Source organism: Saccoglossus kowalevskii, chromosome 15 (assembly GCF_978046115.1).
Source record: "Saccoglossus kowalevskii chromosome 15, keSacKowa6.1, whole genome shotgun sequence".
NCBI lineage: Eukaryota > Metazoa > Hemichordata > Enteropneusta > Harrimaniidae > Saccoglossus > Saccoglossus kowalevskii.
The window spans coordinates 24,474,335-24,488,911 of NC_140655.1; the positions used below are offsets into that span (position 1 = coordinate 24,474,335).

General features: G+C 34.1%; 1 protein-coding gene across 1 annotated transcript in view; it reads left to right on the plus strand.

Annotated features, from left to right (window-relative positions):
* LOC100377266 (phosphatidylinositol 4,5-bisphosphate 3-kinase catalytic subunit beta isoform-like) overlaps positions 1 to 13,559 on the plus strand; it is a 41,052-nt gene extending 27,493 nt beyond the window's left edge. Inside the window, exons 11-19 of the mRNA XM_085490603.1 lie at positions 470 to 613; positions 1,313 to 1,412; positions 3,652 to 3,836; positions 4,181 to 4,290; positions 5,100 to 5,178; positions 5,736 to 5,909; positions 6,357 to 6,474; positions 7,939 to 8,087; positions 8,339 to 13,559. Coding sequence (XP_085346729.1) covers positions 470 to 613; positions 1,313 to 1,412; positions 3,652 to 3,836; positions 4,181 to 4,290; positions 5,100 to 5,178; positions 5,736 to 5,909; positions 6,357 to 6,474; positions 7,939 to 8,087; positions 8,339 to 8,606 — 1,327 coding nt within the window. The 3' untranslated portion in view covers positions 8,607 to 13,559. The remainder of the gene's footprint in view (positions 1 to 469; positions 614 to 1,312; positions 1,413 to 3,651; positions 3,837 to 4,180; positions 4,291 to 5,099; positions 5,179 to 5,735; positions 5,910 to 6,356; positions 6,475 to 7,938; positions 8,088 to 8,338) is intronic.
* The last annotated feature ends 1,018 nt before the right edge of the window (positions 13,560 to 14,577 follow it).

Sequence of the window (14,577 nt, forward strand, 5' to 3'; positions counted from 1 at the left end):
TAACTCCTGCTAAAAAGGAAAGTTGTTTTGATACGTGTTTTGATGACTTATTATTGTGGTCGTTTCGGTTCACCTTTAATACTTTTATGCATTATTTTAGGGGTTGGCCAGATACATGAAGGTGTATGACAGCAATCTTACTAAGAGTTTGTTCCAACCATGGAGTAAATTTTCCTGGAGTCATTATTTTGGAGTGTGCATTCATGCAATGATTGCGTCAAAATTACAATACAACATTTTATCCATTTTCTTTGATGCAACAAAGTATCGCACACCAAATTCGTCCCTTCCGGATAAGATAATAAAAGTCTTCAAAATGGGAGTTTGAGGGCGCTATCAATCTGTGTTCAGAATTGTTTCCACTCATACACATGATTTTATTTTGCATTTCTTATTTCATTCAACCACAACTTTGTATGAATACTAATTGTTCTTTCATTATTATCGATATATATTTGTTTTATTTCAGAGATGATGAGTTGGTACAGTATCCTCTACAACTTGTGCAGGCACTCAAATATGAATCTTATCTTGACTGTGATTTAGCCAGATTCCTTCTCAAGAAGGCAATAGAAAACCAAACAATAGGACATTATTTATTCTGGCATCTAAGGTGAGACACTTTGATTTTTTCCTTGTGGACTTGTACAATATATGGAATTTATGTAATACTGTAAAATCTGTATTAGAAACCGCGGCTTCTATTAAAAGGGTACAATGCAGTAGAGGAGATGCGAAATGATGATTATTTGCTTCTCAATTATTCGACTTCTGTTAGAGATGCGGCTTCTAATACAGATTTTACGGTACTGTAGAATTTAGCCTTTCATAAAAACTTGTATGGAAATGTGTTTTTGTTAGTTGTCGTTATTTGAAAAATACTACAAAAAGAAAAAAATAATAATAATTTGTCACCTGAATACCTGAAAGTATGCACTCAGGCAGTACAGAATCTCATTATTCTTTAATTGTGTATGCCATGGTCTGTACTGCCTTCATGCATTAGTTTGCTGTATTCTCCTAATATGAAAGCTATCTTACACATGTGCACTGCTTTAATTTCACAAGAGAAGAAATTTTGTGAATCTGCCACTTTCAAATTTTGTCATCACGAATACCATCACAAAAATTCTAAGCAGTGAAAATTAAGCAATTTCCAATATGTCTTAATTGTTCATATTACATAAAGTTAAATAAAACGAAATCCTGATTTTCAAGAAATTAAGTTGTTTGAAAATGTTGAAATATTGCATAAAATATTGATTTTAATAGTAATTATAGCATTATAATTTATGGCTATTTTCATTGGCAGGTCTGAGATGCATGTGTTGTCTGCACAGGTTCGGTTTGGTTTACTGTTAGAAGCTTACTGTAGGGGTTGCGTAGCCCATATGAAGACATTACATAAACAGGTATGGAATTATAATTGCAATTACAATTGAGTATGGAATGAAGAATTTACCACATTAGCAGGTCATTGTCAAAGTGTATATCCTGTATCTCAAAGTGTAGTTTTATGTACGGTTACTGTAGTGTACGTATTCACAACATATTCATGGTGGTCGATATTCACAGTGTATTATATAAATTTGATTAATGTTATTTGGGAAAGTCAAGCAATTTTGAAGGGAATAGGTGCTTAGCGAAACATGTCCCCTTAAATAGAAATATTCCAAAAGTGGGGAGTGGGCACTTAGCCAAGCATCTGCGCTAAGTCAGACGATATATCCTGTATCTCAGCATATCCTACTTTCAGCTTTTATTTACGTTTACTGTTTGATAAAAAGCTGTTGTGACAACATTAAAGTGCTTGTGAAATGGCTGCTATTTTCACGCCTAAAATTATCCATTGATACATAAATATTATTAATTTTATTAATTTATAAGCATGAATTATTTTTTTAAGTGAAAAAATGTGTTTTAAACTCAATCTACAGCAACTTAATTTTTGTGTATTTTAAAACGAGGCTCCTCATTAGCTTCTTATTTGCATACAGAAATTCCCCTTGTGACGTCAGAAGGGGAAGTCGCATGGCAGCTTGCATTGCCGATACATGTAAATAAGGCAAATTTCTTCTGCAGTTTTCTCGTCTTTGACTAAATTTTCACTTATGTACTTGTTCGTCGAGGAGGAATGGACCATAATGAACACATAGTATCAATTTTTGTTGCATGGGGTTGAGTTAGATGCGAAATATGTCCGTTCTGGTGTAGGTGGTCACCGTGATCGTCAGCGGCACACGTTTGTACACTGTCGCTGGACAAAATAGAATTTGACGTCGGAATTATCTCGTTATTTAGCAGGTTACTAGGCATGTCACTACACTGTTTTATTTCATCGATCGTCTGGGTAAAACTTTCAAAATTAAAATAAAAGAGAACATTCTAAACATTAGACTATAGTGATCACTATAAAATAATTAAAAAAAACGACAAATCACAGTTACTAAATAAATGACAGCCGCGTGGAAATAAATTGAAATTTTGTTGAAATAGGTGAACGCGTCGAGTCAGGACGAAGGTAAGTGCGTTAAAAGCGGCGTTTAATTGGATAACACAAATAATCGAGGTCGACACACATACAGATAAATTCAGAGTGGATTCGAGTTAGCGTGATCCATGGCGTGATTGTCATAATTATAACATCATATTAAAACTTTATTTGGTGGAAACACATTGACCAAGCCCAGATTCTTATTTCATAAATTATTATGCAGATCAAGCTGCAAGCATTAAGGTAAAAAAAGAACAGAGGTGTGAATTCGACATTCAACACCAATCACCAAACAATACAGAAACTTTTAGCCTTCGAAAATGAAAACAATTAGCAGTGTGTAAGGGTTGTGTAATTTCCTGTTTGTCCAACGCTTCGTTTTTGTGTCACCGTCAAAATTATTGCTACCTATTACTTAACAGGGACTAAATGGTCTCTATAAAACGATAATCACGATCGCAAAAAAAGTCAACTCATTTGAAACACTTGCCGGACGTCTCTCTCTCTTCTGAAATCCGCCTCGGTAATCATAGTCCGGAATCTATTTCTTTCAAAAGTGTTGCGCCAGGTTTATGTTGTCGGCGTTTCTCTTTAAACCTAGTTGTTTTTTTCATGGACGAGGACAGTTTTTCCAAAAAAAGGAATCTGAGGTTAAGTGGCATTCGTCCACTGATGTCGCACCTTCGGATCGATTAGAAACGTGTGAATACTTACACTATGACTATACGTTTCACTGCAACTGCCCACAACACAACATCTAAAAACTCTCTCTCAAAAAAAGAAAATAGACAAAAGAAAGAAAGAAAAAAAACGCCGACTGAAAAATTTATATCGTTTAAAATTATACTGAATGACCAGTGTTATTACGGCTCAGGGGTATGACTTCCTCTCGCATTTTGGCATTTGGTGGCGCACTTTCGGCGAGAGTCGAAAATCCGGAAACAGTCTACCGTTTCAGGATTGGTGGGCGTGGCTACAACACGAGAAATATCCCAAATTTACTTGGATACGAGTAATCATTTTTAGCAAAAAAATCAATAACTGCCCATTTCAGTGGGACACAGATCTAAAATGGGAAACGTGAGGGTGGGCATTGCACAGGCACTTTAACTTTCAAAACAATCATTCCATTGAAGAGAATTTTTGTTTGTTATCAGGTTGAAAGCTTGCAAAAATTGAAATCAGTAAACGAGATGGTTAAGAGCTGTGGTGCTAAAGGGAAAGAGGTGCTGGATAAGACAAAGGACAGGATGCTTGGTTGCCTCAAACAGAATTCATACACTGATGCACTATCAAATCTACCATGTCCACTGACGCCGTCATTTAAACTTCGACAACTTAAGTAAGTTTTATTCAATAATATTGAACTTTACACCAGTTTGGATTATCATATTTTTTTTGTCAGCCTGTGTCAGATAGTCTGATTGGGAGGGAATTTACCAACTGACACAGGGTGGATGTGGATGTTGTTGGGGGTGGGGTGACTCCTATAATTGTTACTCCTAAAATTGGCACGTTCATTTCTAATCTTCATACCATGTTTCTTAACAATACAATCTGTCTCGTCTCTATTCTACTTCTGATTTTGGAATAATTTTCTATTTATTTGCTCTAATGTACAGTCCCTTAAAATTATATACAAATTTACTTTCAACTTCGATGTTCCATAACAATTTGACATTACAGGCTTCCGAAATGTAAATTTATGAAATCCAAGATGAGACCATTATGGTTGGTATTTGAAAATGAAGATCAAATTGGTCGAGATATCTATGTTATATTCAAGCATGGAGATGGTGAGTTGTTGATACTTTAGGGGTTAATTGGATATTTGTAAGACCCATAAATGTGAGTCTGTGTTCACTACAACAGGCCTGTTTGTAAACTTCTGTCTCTAATTTCTAATTTTAAACCACAACAAAATAGTGTAATAATCAGTTGAGTTTTGTACACCATATATGCTGTATTTGAAGCATGTTCATAATTAACTCTCCATTTACTGGAATTGAGTATCTTTAAAAAAAAAGTTTGGCTGTTTTGCATAAACATTTTTGGGTTAATTGAATGCAAATTATTGGGAAAAAAAATATTTTCACAGGATTTTTTGTCACTGAATCGATCTCTTCAATGAAAATAACTTCTTGAAGGAGTTTGATATAAAGATGAAACGCAGCAAATTTCATAATAATGTCAGCTTCACTGACACTTCCTGTTCAACTTCAATCAAAGTTTGCTGCATAAACAGTTAACCAATCAAAATTCTGAAAGTTAGGTGCAACAGTTTTCAAAGTCGATGTAGTTTATGGGCATTCTAGAGTTAAAAAAAATGGCGAAAGAAGAAGAAAAATTAAAACAAAACAATAGGATTCAAATAGACTTGGATCCCAATAAACTACATTACAGTATATACCAAGGCCTTGTTACAAATTCATGTCTGACACATGGGAAGGGTGATCATGTGTTTTCTCTTTGAACTGAATACCATATTTGAATCATATTAGATATGAATTGAATTGAGAAGAAACGCACTCCAGAAATTAGATTTATAGTTTTCGCATTATAAGCCTGTTTAAATGTTATATTGTATGGTGTTTGCTTTCAACAGATTTACGACAAGATATGTTGACCTTACAAATGTTTCAAATCATGGATAATATATGGCAAGCAGAAGGATTAGATCTGAGGTAAGGAATGGGAATTCAATCAATCAACTTATGTTTACACTGGTTTCTATGGTGAACTTTTTTCTTCATATCTTGATTCTTTTCTTAGTGACTTGGGATAGAAAAGTTTTATTAAAAAGTGTATTAATATTGATAAAAATTCCATTATTGTTAAAATATTTAAAAGAAAATAATTTAGCTTTCAGTATACTGTAGAATACTTTATTTTCGCTTGGAATTTATTTTCGCTATTTTCGCTGAAGAGATGATTCCGTGAAAAAAATCCAGCAAATATACATTTTTTCCTATATTTTACATTAATCTCATCAAAAATCAGTGAAAATAAATTCCAAGCAAAAAACGCCCAGAAAGCCTATTCAGCGAAAATAAATTCCAGCGAAAATAAAGTATTCCACAGTAATAGTTATCTCCCACAATGCATTGTAAATATACGCAGTAACATGACTGTGTCGTATCTTTTTATCATGATATTTCCAACTTTTTTTTCATGTATGCATTGATGAAAAACAAATCTATTTGTTTTGGGAAAATTATTACAATTTGTTTTTATTACGTAGGATGGTACCGTACAGGGCGCTATCAACTGGAGATAAAGTTGGTCTTATAGAGGTTGTAACAGAAGCCGAAACTATAGCAAAGATACAGAAAACGAGGGGTTCTTCTCCCACAGCAGCTTTCAATAAAGAAGCCATATTTCAATGGTTAAAACAACATAACCAGACCCCAGAAAGGTTGGTTTCTCACTAGCTGACAAGCGAGACTTAAGCCCATCGCACATGTGACATGTTTGTTGCTATTATTCTTACGACCCAGTTTTTTTAGTTTAAAAGCTTACACCTACAATCTTCATGACTTGCAAATGATTTATTCAAATGTGCGCTTTGTTGTAACCAAGATACAAAGTTAAAGTTTTGTGTCACTGCACAGATTTTTAAATTTTTCTTAGAAGAAGAAGCTAAACTTTTTTTTTTTTGCTATTTGATTGGCCCTGTAATCTGAATATCCTAGGTATTTATTAAAGTCATCATTCTCTAAATAGCTTCTGCCATGGACATCCTGCATTTTATTCTCAAAACCTGTCTATGCTGGTAAGATTTATAGAATAATATTCATTATTATTATTATGAGTATTAGAACATTGGCAATGGTACAATAACCACAGTATGTTTATATTTCAGCTTGGATAAAGCAGTGGAGGAGTTCACTTTGTCTTGTGCAGGTTACTGCGTTGCTACCTATGTACTTGGCATTGGTGATCGGCATAATGATAATATCATGGTGAAGAAAACTGGACAGGTACATATTATGTTTAAAATCAGTGATATGCCAGTTATATTTAGGATATATCGTAAAATCTGTATTAGAAGCTGCATCCCTAATAGAAGTCGCACCCATTCTTTTTGAACAATTGAGAATCAAAAATTCACCATTTCTCATATGTGTAGATGGAATAGAAATAATAGAGGCCGCATCCCCTCTGTTGCATTGTCCCATTTTAATAGAAGCCGCAGTTTCTAATACAGATTTTACAGTACTAGCTTGATTGCCTGCACTAGAATGCAGTAAATGAGCAAAGTCTAAATGACAAGTTCTCGTCCAGTTTTTAGTGACTGGCAACATTCAGGCAAAGTAAATATAAGTGGAGCCAGTTAATTTGTGTGATTAATTCCTTTATTCTGCCCCATGACATTCGTAATGCATTTCTAGCACGAAAGTGACGATCAGACATCGTGAATCAAATTCTGAAACACATGCCTGTGTCCATGTGTTACATGCGGTATGTGTAGAGTTTGAACATGATCAGTCCAGCCATGTCAGTTAGCAATATGGCTAAAGAAACGGCCATTTTGAATCAAATCTGAGGGGGAAAAAAATATGTGCATCAAGGACCAATTATGTTTAATAGACAAACCAAGTTTAACTGAAACATGTCCATACACGACTGAGATTCAGTTCCGAAATGGTAGAACTGCTTTGTTTTTAGGACTCAAATGGTCTTCATTTGGCCATCGTGATTTAGATTATAAAACAAATGCATGTGCTTATGTATGATATAACATGTGATTTATGTGTCAAATTTGAATGTGATTGATTAAAGCAGGTCAGAGATATGACCCTGGGAAAGCAATTGTTAAAACAAAATGGATGCCAGTCAGCTATTTTTAATCCAATCTGAGAAAAAAAAAAAAATTATATTCAAGCATGGAGCACATTATGTTCAATGGACATACCAAGTTTGAATGAAATTTGTCCATGCATGACTGAGATTTGGTTCCGGAATGCAGAAATGCTTGATTTTGATAAATTTTGAGCACTTAAATGGCCATCATGTAGCAATCTTGAATATGTGTGTGAAGTTTGAATGAAATCGACTCAGGTTTGTCTGAGATGAAGGTGCTGATGCACAGTGATGAAATTATAAGTCTGAACTGAAACTAAAAATATGGGAGGCAGCGAAGTTTGTGAAACAGAATAGAGGGTAACAGAATAGCTACATTATATTTCTTGAAATCACCTTCTTGAACAAATAAATCTATATAGTGATAATTTAGACACAGGGATGTATTTTTTTCAAAAGAGGTTTAGAAAAACCACTAGGCAGGTGGTCACTAAGAATTGTTTGACTTAATCTAATCGAGTTGTTTAATGTAAATTAGCCGTTTCACATTGACTGCTTTTCCATATTAACTTTGGTAATGTCTGTTTCACATTGACAGCTTTTCCATATTAACTTTGGTAATGTCTGTTTTACATTGACAGCTTTTCCATATTGACTTTGGTCATATTCTGGGTAATTTCAAGAGTAAGTTTGGTATCCAGAGAGAGCGAGTGCCATTCGTATTGACGCATGACTTTGTGCATGTCATAACACGTGGTAAAAACACTGGTTCATCTGAAGAATTTGACAAGTACGTGTAATATTTTATTAATCTTATGATAATTAATAAGATTGTGTGATTGTGGGGGGTGTATTAAAGGGACATACTCTGTAACAATTTATTTTTAAGCAAAGTCTTGACACATGTCCTGAAAACTAAACGTACCATTATTTTTGGGTTGTTGATTTTTCTTCATTGCTTTGATTTTTTATAAAAAGCCCAAAAATTGTCTTCAAATTCAGTTCAACTTATTCATTTACAACATCACATTTTGTTCACAGCTTCCGATCAAAATGTGAGCAAGCTTATCTGATGTTCCGTCGGAAAGGTAATTTATTTATTAACCTATTCGCAATGATGCTTTCGACTGGACTACCAGAGTTGACAAGACTCACCGACATTGATTATCTGCGTGAAACGTTACAGTTTCAACTCACCGAAGAAGAAGCACTGAAACATTTCCGTGGTAAATTTGATGATGCTTTGAAGAATAGTTGGAAGACAAGTCTCAACTGGGCTGCTCACTTATTTGCACATGCTAAAGACTAGTATCATCATCTTAGTTTTTTTTCTGAGAGAGAGGGACAGGTACTGCCCTACATAAAGCTGGAAAACAAGCCTTAACTGAGCAGCTCATATAGTTACACACACTAAGACTAGTATCATGAATCTATTTTTGAGAGAGAGAGGGACAGCTACAACCCCCACATGTAGCCGGAAGACGAGCCTTAATTGGGCAACACGCTTACTTGCACACGCTAAAGACAAGTATTCTGACCCTGTTTGGCAGGGACAAATATCTTAATGTGCAAACACAATGTATTGCACATGCTAAGCTCACTAATTATTTTTATTAACAAGAGGTCCTACTAATTAATGTGTGAGCATGCGTGGGGACGAATGGGAAAATAAGTAACGTGCGGCAGCAATCCTTGTACTGTATAATGTTCGTTTATGCTTAAAATTTGAAATAGAGAGCCACGAATTTTATCAGCTATCCACACTTTTTATGATTGGCGCTCTGGCATTTTGGCGAGTCGAGTCCACGTATACAGACTAGTGATTGTTAAAACACAGTCACAACATCTTATTTAGTTTTAAGACGCATCTTTCTGAATGAACCTCGCGCACATATGCGATCCTGTTGAAAGCTAGAAAGAACCACAACATTCATCTTTGCCCTTTAAATTGTGTTCACGCTTCACGACAGAGCAACACTGGACAGAGCATGAAACACTTGTCTTGTGGCTCTCTCTCAACATGATCTACAAAGCCTTTTTAACTAAGGTCAATTCATGACTTAACAGTTTTTAGGTGGGAAATGATAACATTTATCTATTTATATTATATGAAATGGGATTTAATTTATGCTAGGTATAATAAACAAAATTTCTTTACGAAAAGGTTTTTTTTTTGGTGTTTACGATTGACCACTGAACTCTATGGAAACACCAGTGATTAACACTAGAGTAGAAGTTATTAAGTTATGTTTTATATATATATGAATATTTAATTCAAATTTGATGTTACTTCCTGCCCTGTTGCGAAATGCGCTAATGTGGCTAGTAAAAAAAATATTCTCATTCCTAATAAGCTACAACTACCAAACAAATTTTAATTACTGATTTTTTTTATTTCGTGTTGGCATCCTTTATTTTGTTATAATATTTTTTCACGATGTCATCTTCATCATCTTTTTATGTCCGTTGTCCTTGCTGGCATGGATTAGACGCTTATATATCTTTAGCTGTAAAATCTCCCTCATACAACTTTTTCCATTCTTGCAAAGATTGTTACAAGTTGGCTAATCATGCATGGTTAATTGTGGCTGTATATTTAATTTAGTGTTAATTATAATTATGTGCCTCATGAATATGTGATGACTCATGAATAATTAATGTTGCCTCATGAATATGTAATGCAGACCTCATGAATAATTAATGCAGACCTCATGAATAATTAATGTTGTCTCATGAATACTGTGTAATGTAGACCTGAATGTGTGATGCAGACCTCATGAATAATTAATGTTGTCTCATGAATACTGTGTAATGTAGACCTGAATATGTAATGCAGACCTCATGAATAATTAATGTTGCCTCATGAATATGTAATGCAGACCTCATGAATAATTAATGCAGACCTCATGAATAATTAATGCAGACCTCATGAATAATTAATGTTGTCTCATGAATATGTAATGTAGACCTCATGAATAATTAATGTTGGCTCATGGATACTGTGTAATGTAGACCTGAATATGCAATGCAGACCTCATGAATAATTAATGTTGCCTCATGAATATGTAATGCATTCATGAATAATTAATGCAGACCTCATGAATAATTAATGTTATCTCATGAATATGTAATGTAGACCTCATGAATAATTAATGTTGTCTCATGAATATTTGATGCGGACCTCATGAATAAATAATGTTGGCTCATGGATATGTAATGCAGACCTCATGAATAAATAATGTTGCCTCATGAATATGTAATGCAGACCTCATGAATAATAAATGCTGCCCCATGAATGTGATGAAGCCCTCGTGAATAATTGTTGAATAATTAAGGTGTCAATGATGTCCTATCAAGCAGTTGAAAATCTAGATTGCTTTAATACTTCTTTTTGAGCAGATTTTCATCATCAAATTGTTGAACAGAAATTGACGAATTTAAAGAAACTAGCCTCCCATTTTTTAGTCAGAATTCAGTAATATGATATAGAGTATTTTATCAGACTAGTTTCCTTTTTATTTTGTTAAATGTCCAGAGTATAGTTTTTCTGTTTAACCCTTTGAACGCCATAGTCTTTTTTTCATAATTATTCAGAACATTAGAAAAATATATCACAATTTATAATACCATTCTCATTCATCCTCATTGCTTGATTGGTACCACCTTCAGCCCGGTTATCAGACCATAACAGGGATGTACAGATCATGTGTGACCAGCTCATTCATCGTCATTCAGTCTTCCCTAACATTTGTAAGGATGGTTTAAGCAACAAATATCACATGTTCAGGTCTTGATAATTAATTGATGTGCACATGTTAACTTCTACGCATAACTGAAAGCATTCAAGATGGGGCCAACCAGCCTATCTATTCCTTTCTTCTCAAGCATGTATATTCAGTTTTTTTGACAGTCCATGGTATTGTATTTGAAATGAACAACTCCACACTGCCAATTATTGTGAAATAACCTGGCTTGTATAATGTTTAATTTAAATAATTGAGTTGACTAAGTCTCGTCTGTTATTACACGCATTCCGATCCTTGCCTTGTTATATAATAATAGACGAGATGAGTCCTTCACTTTTTAATCTTTTCACCATCAGACTGACTTGCCCAAATTTGTCTGCACTTTTTTCTTCTTTTCTTGAATATTTCTGGAAATGAACCCTAATTTTGGACCCAACAGACAAAATTTGAGTCAGTTTTCACACAAAAGATTTGGCTATTTTTGTCCCAATCTTCTGAAGGAAAGTGCAGACTATATCTGTAAATGGGACTAATTTGTGAATTTATGATGAAAAGAGGGAACTGGTGGTGAAAAGTTATATAAAAGTTCACATACGTTTTGCAGATAAATTCAAATGGTTAATTCAGTGTAGTTACTTCAGATTACCATATTGCCAGGGTGATTGCAGATTGCTTTCATTTTTGAAGCCTCCCTCTCTCTTACAATCATGTACTTGTTTCAAATCGCTTTGTATATAGCACTACCAGCTGAGAACAAATGTACAAAACAACTCAACGACAAAAATTGTTTTTGATTTATTTTGGTATGAAAATTGGACCAACAAAAAAAAAAAATTTTAAAATGTAACTTATACATGGAAAATTTGTTAGATTATTTTGAATTGAAGAAAAATAGTTAATGTTTTTATTTGTTGGTAGATAGTTTTAGATTTTATTGTTATCTGATAATAAAACACTGGGTGTTATAAAAATATTTATCGTATTACCTGTATTAGACCTGTGCATTTCAAAAAGACATCAGTAGGTCAATGAACTTTATGTCAAATGCTGTGTTATTTATGTGCATAATGAATTTGGCGTTTCTAGACTACCATGATGTTGTAAAATGCTGTGTAAACTATGTGCATAGTAAATTTGCAGTGTCTGGGTAACCATGATATTGTAAAAGGCTGCACATCATGAATTTACCGTTTCTAGGCTACTCTGATGGTGTGAAATGCTGTGTAATTTATGTGTAAAATGAATTTGCTGTTTCTAGGTCACCATGATATTGTAAAAGCTGTGTAATTTATGTGCATAATTAATTTGCTTTTTCTGGGTAATCATGATATTGTAAAAGCTGTGTAATTTATGTGCATAATTAATTTGCTGTTTCTAGGTCACCATGATATTGTAAAAGCTGTGTAATTTATGTGCACAATGAATTTGCTTTTTCTGGGTAACCATGATATTGTAAAAGGCTGCACATCATGAATTTACCGTTTCTAGGCTACTCTGATGGTGTGAAATGCTGTGTAATTTATGCGTAAAATGAATTTGCTGTTTCTAGGTCACCATGATATTGTAAAAGCTGTGTAATTTATGTGCATAATTAATTTGCTTTTTCTGGGTAATCATGATATTGTAAAAGCTGTGTAATTTATGTGCACTATGAATTTGCTGTTTCTGGGTGACCATGTTTTATTCTGCATAATTTATGGGCATCGTGAATTTGTCATTTCTAGACTACCATGATGTTGTAAAATGCTGTGTAATTTATGTGCATAATTAATTTGCTTTTTCTGGGTAACCATGATATTATAAAAGGCTGCGCATCATGAATTTACCGTTTCTAGGCTACTCTGATGGTGTGAAATGCTGTGTAATTTATGCGTAAAATGAATTTGCTATTTCTAGGTCACCATGATATTGTAAAAGCTGTGTAATTCATGTGCACTATGAATTTGCTGTTTCTGGGTGACCATGTTTTATTCTGCATAATTTATGGGCATCGTGAATTTGTCATTTCTGGACTACTTTGATGATGTAAAATGCTGTGTAATTTGTGCGTATAATTTGCTCTTTCTGGGCTACTGTGATATATGCAGAGTAATTTATTTGGTTTGTCATCCTGGGTACCCCGCTTTCTGTGTGTCAAAATTAGAGATGGGCATAATAAATATGGTACAATAGCGTAGCACTGATCATGAAAATACTGCCATAAAAACCACCAATACTAGAAACCCATCTATAGCGTAAAAACTGTGTGCACTACTAATAGAGGAAATACGGTACTACAAATTAGCATGGAGTGATTATTTTTTATTTACATGATTGTCAGAAATGCTGTATTTGTCTTTATTTACAGTCTGTAAACTAAAGTGCTTGACAAATTTATACTTTTCAAAAAAGGACTCCAGAATCATGTTTTTAAATTACTGTGCAATCCGATTGATTTTAATCAGGATTTTTGCTGACTTTTCTTCCGTTCGGTTTTATACTATAATGCAATAAATCGTGTTATCAGAATCATAGAATGTTGTATAATTGTGTTCTCATTTGCCCTGGACTTGTTCTTGCGTCACTGTACCTGATTCGCTTGTATGGATTACAAAATACCATTGAGGGCAGTATAACCAACATGAATGGCAACTACTTTAAAACCTGCTCTGTTTTCATAATGAAATTGTTAATTTGCAGTTATAGTTGTTCCTATATTCATGCCATAACAGCGTCCTCTATTGACAAATTCATTAAAACTGCCAAATATTTTCAAGGGAAAAAAAAAATCTCCCCACCCATTTAAAAAAAACAAACACCGACACAATAACACGCGTAGTAGAATTCATAATCAATACAAGTAGTTCTTTTATATTTCATATGAACAAAATATTCCCTCAAAATAGTTTTCGGTGATTATTTTCGACTACTTGAAAACTACTAGATCAATTACTTTGATACTTGATACAGATGGATAGACCCCTTGTCAGATTTATTCATTTTGTGATGGCATCTTCAATTCTCCATTTTCACAAAATATTTTTGTACTGGGTCCCATTATTTACATGCACGACTACCACTTTCCCATTATAGGAGTAAACACGGACTTTATTAAAAACAAAGGAAAATAAAACAATTGCCACAGATGGCAGTTAATAACCATTGGGGGGGGGGGGGGTTGAAATTCAACGTAAAAACAGGACAAAGATCACAGCATCAAAATGGGGTCAAAAAATTGCATGAATTTGCTAAACTTATTTGCAAGGCAATCTGGCCGTCGACATTATCACACAGAAAACCTAAAGTGCTTGGGGCTATACGTGGTCAGCAGAAATATTGAATTTGAGAATTTTTCGAAAAACTGTGGGCTCTCATAAAACAGTCAACAGTCTCTCAACACCCGGTTGGGAAACCCCAATACTTTTGGCTCACTGCGCATTTCGCAATCGTCAAATTGTTTATTCGTTAATGTGAACGCAAGCCTTTTTGGCGAGTAACATAAAATTAGCATACAGGAGCCTTCTCGATTCACATCTGTGCACGTGTTTACACTTT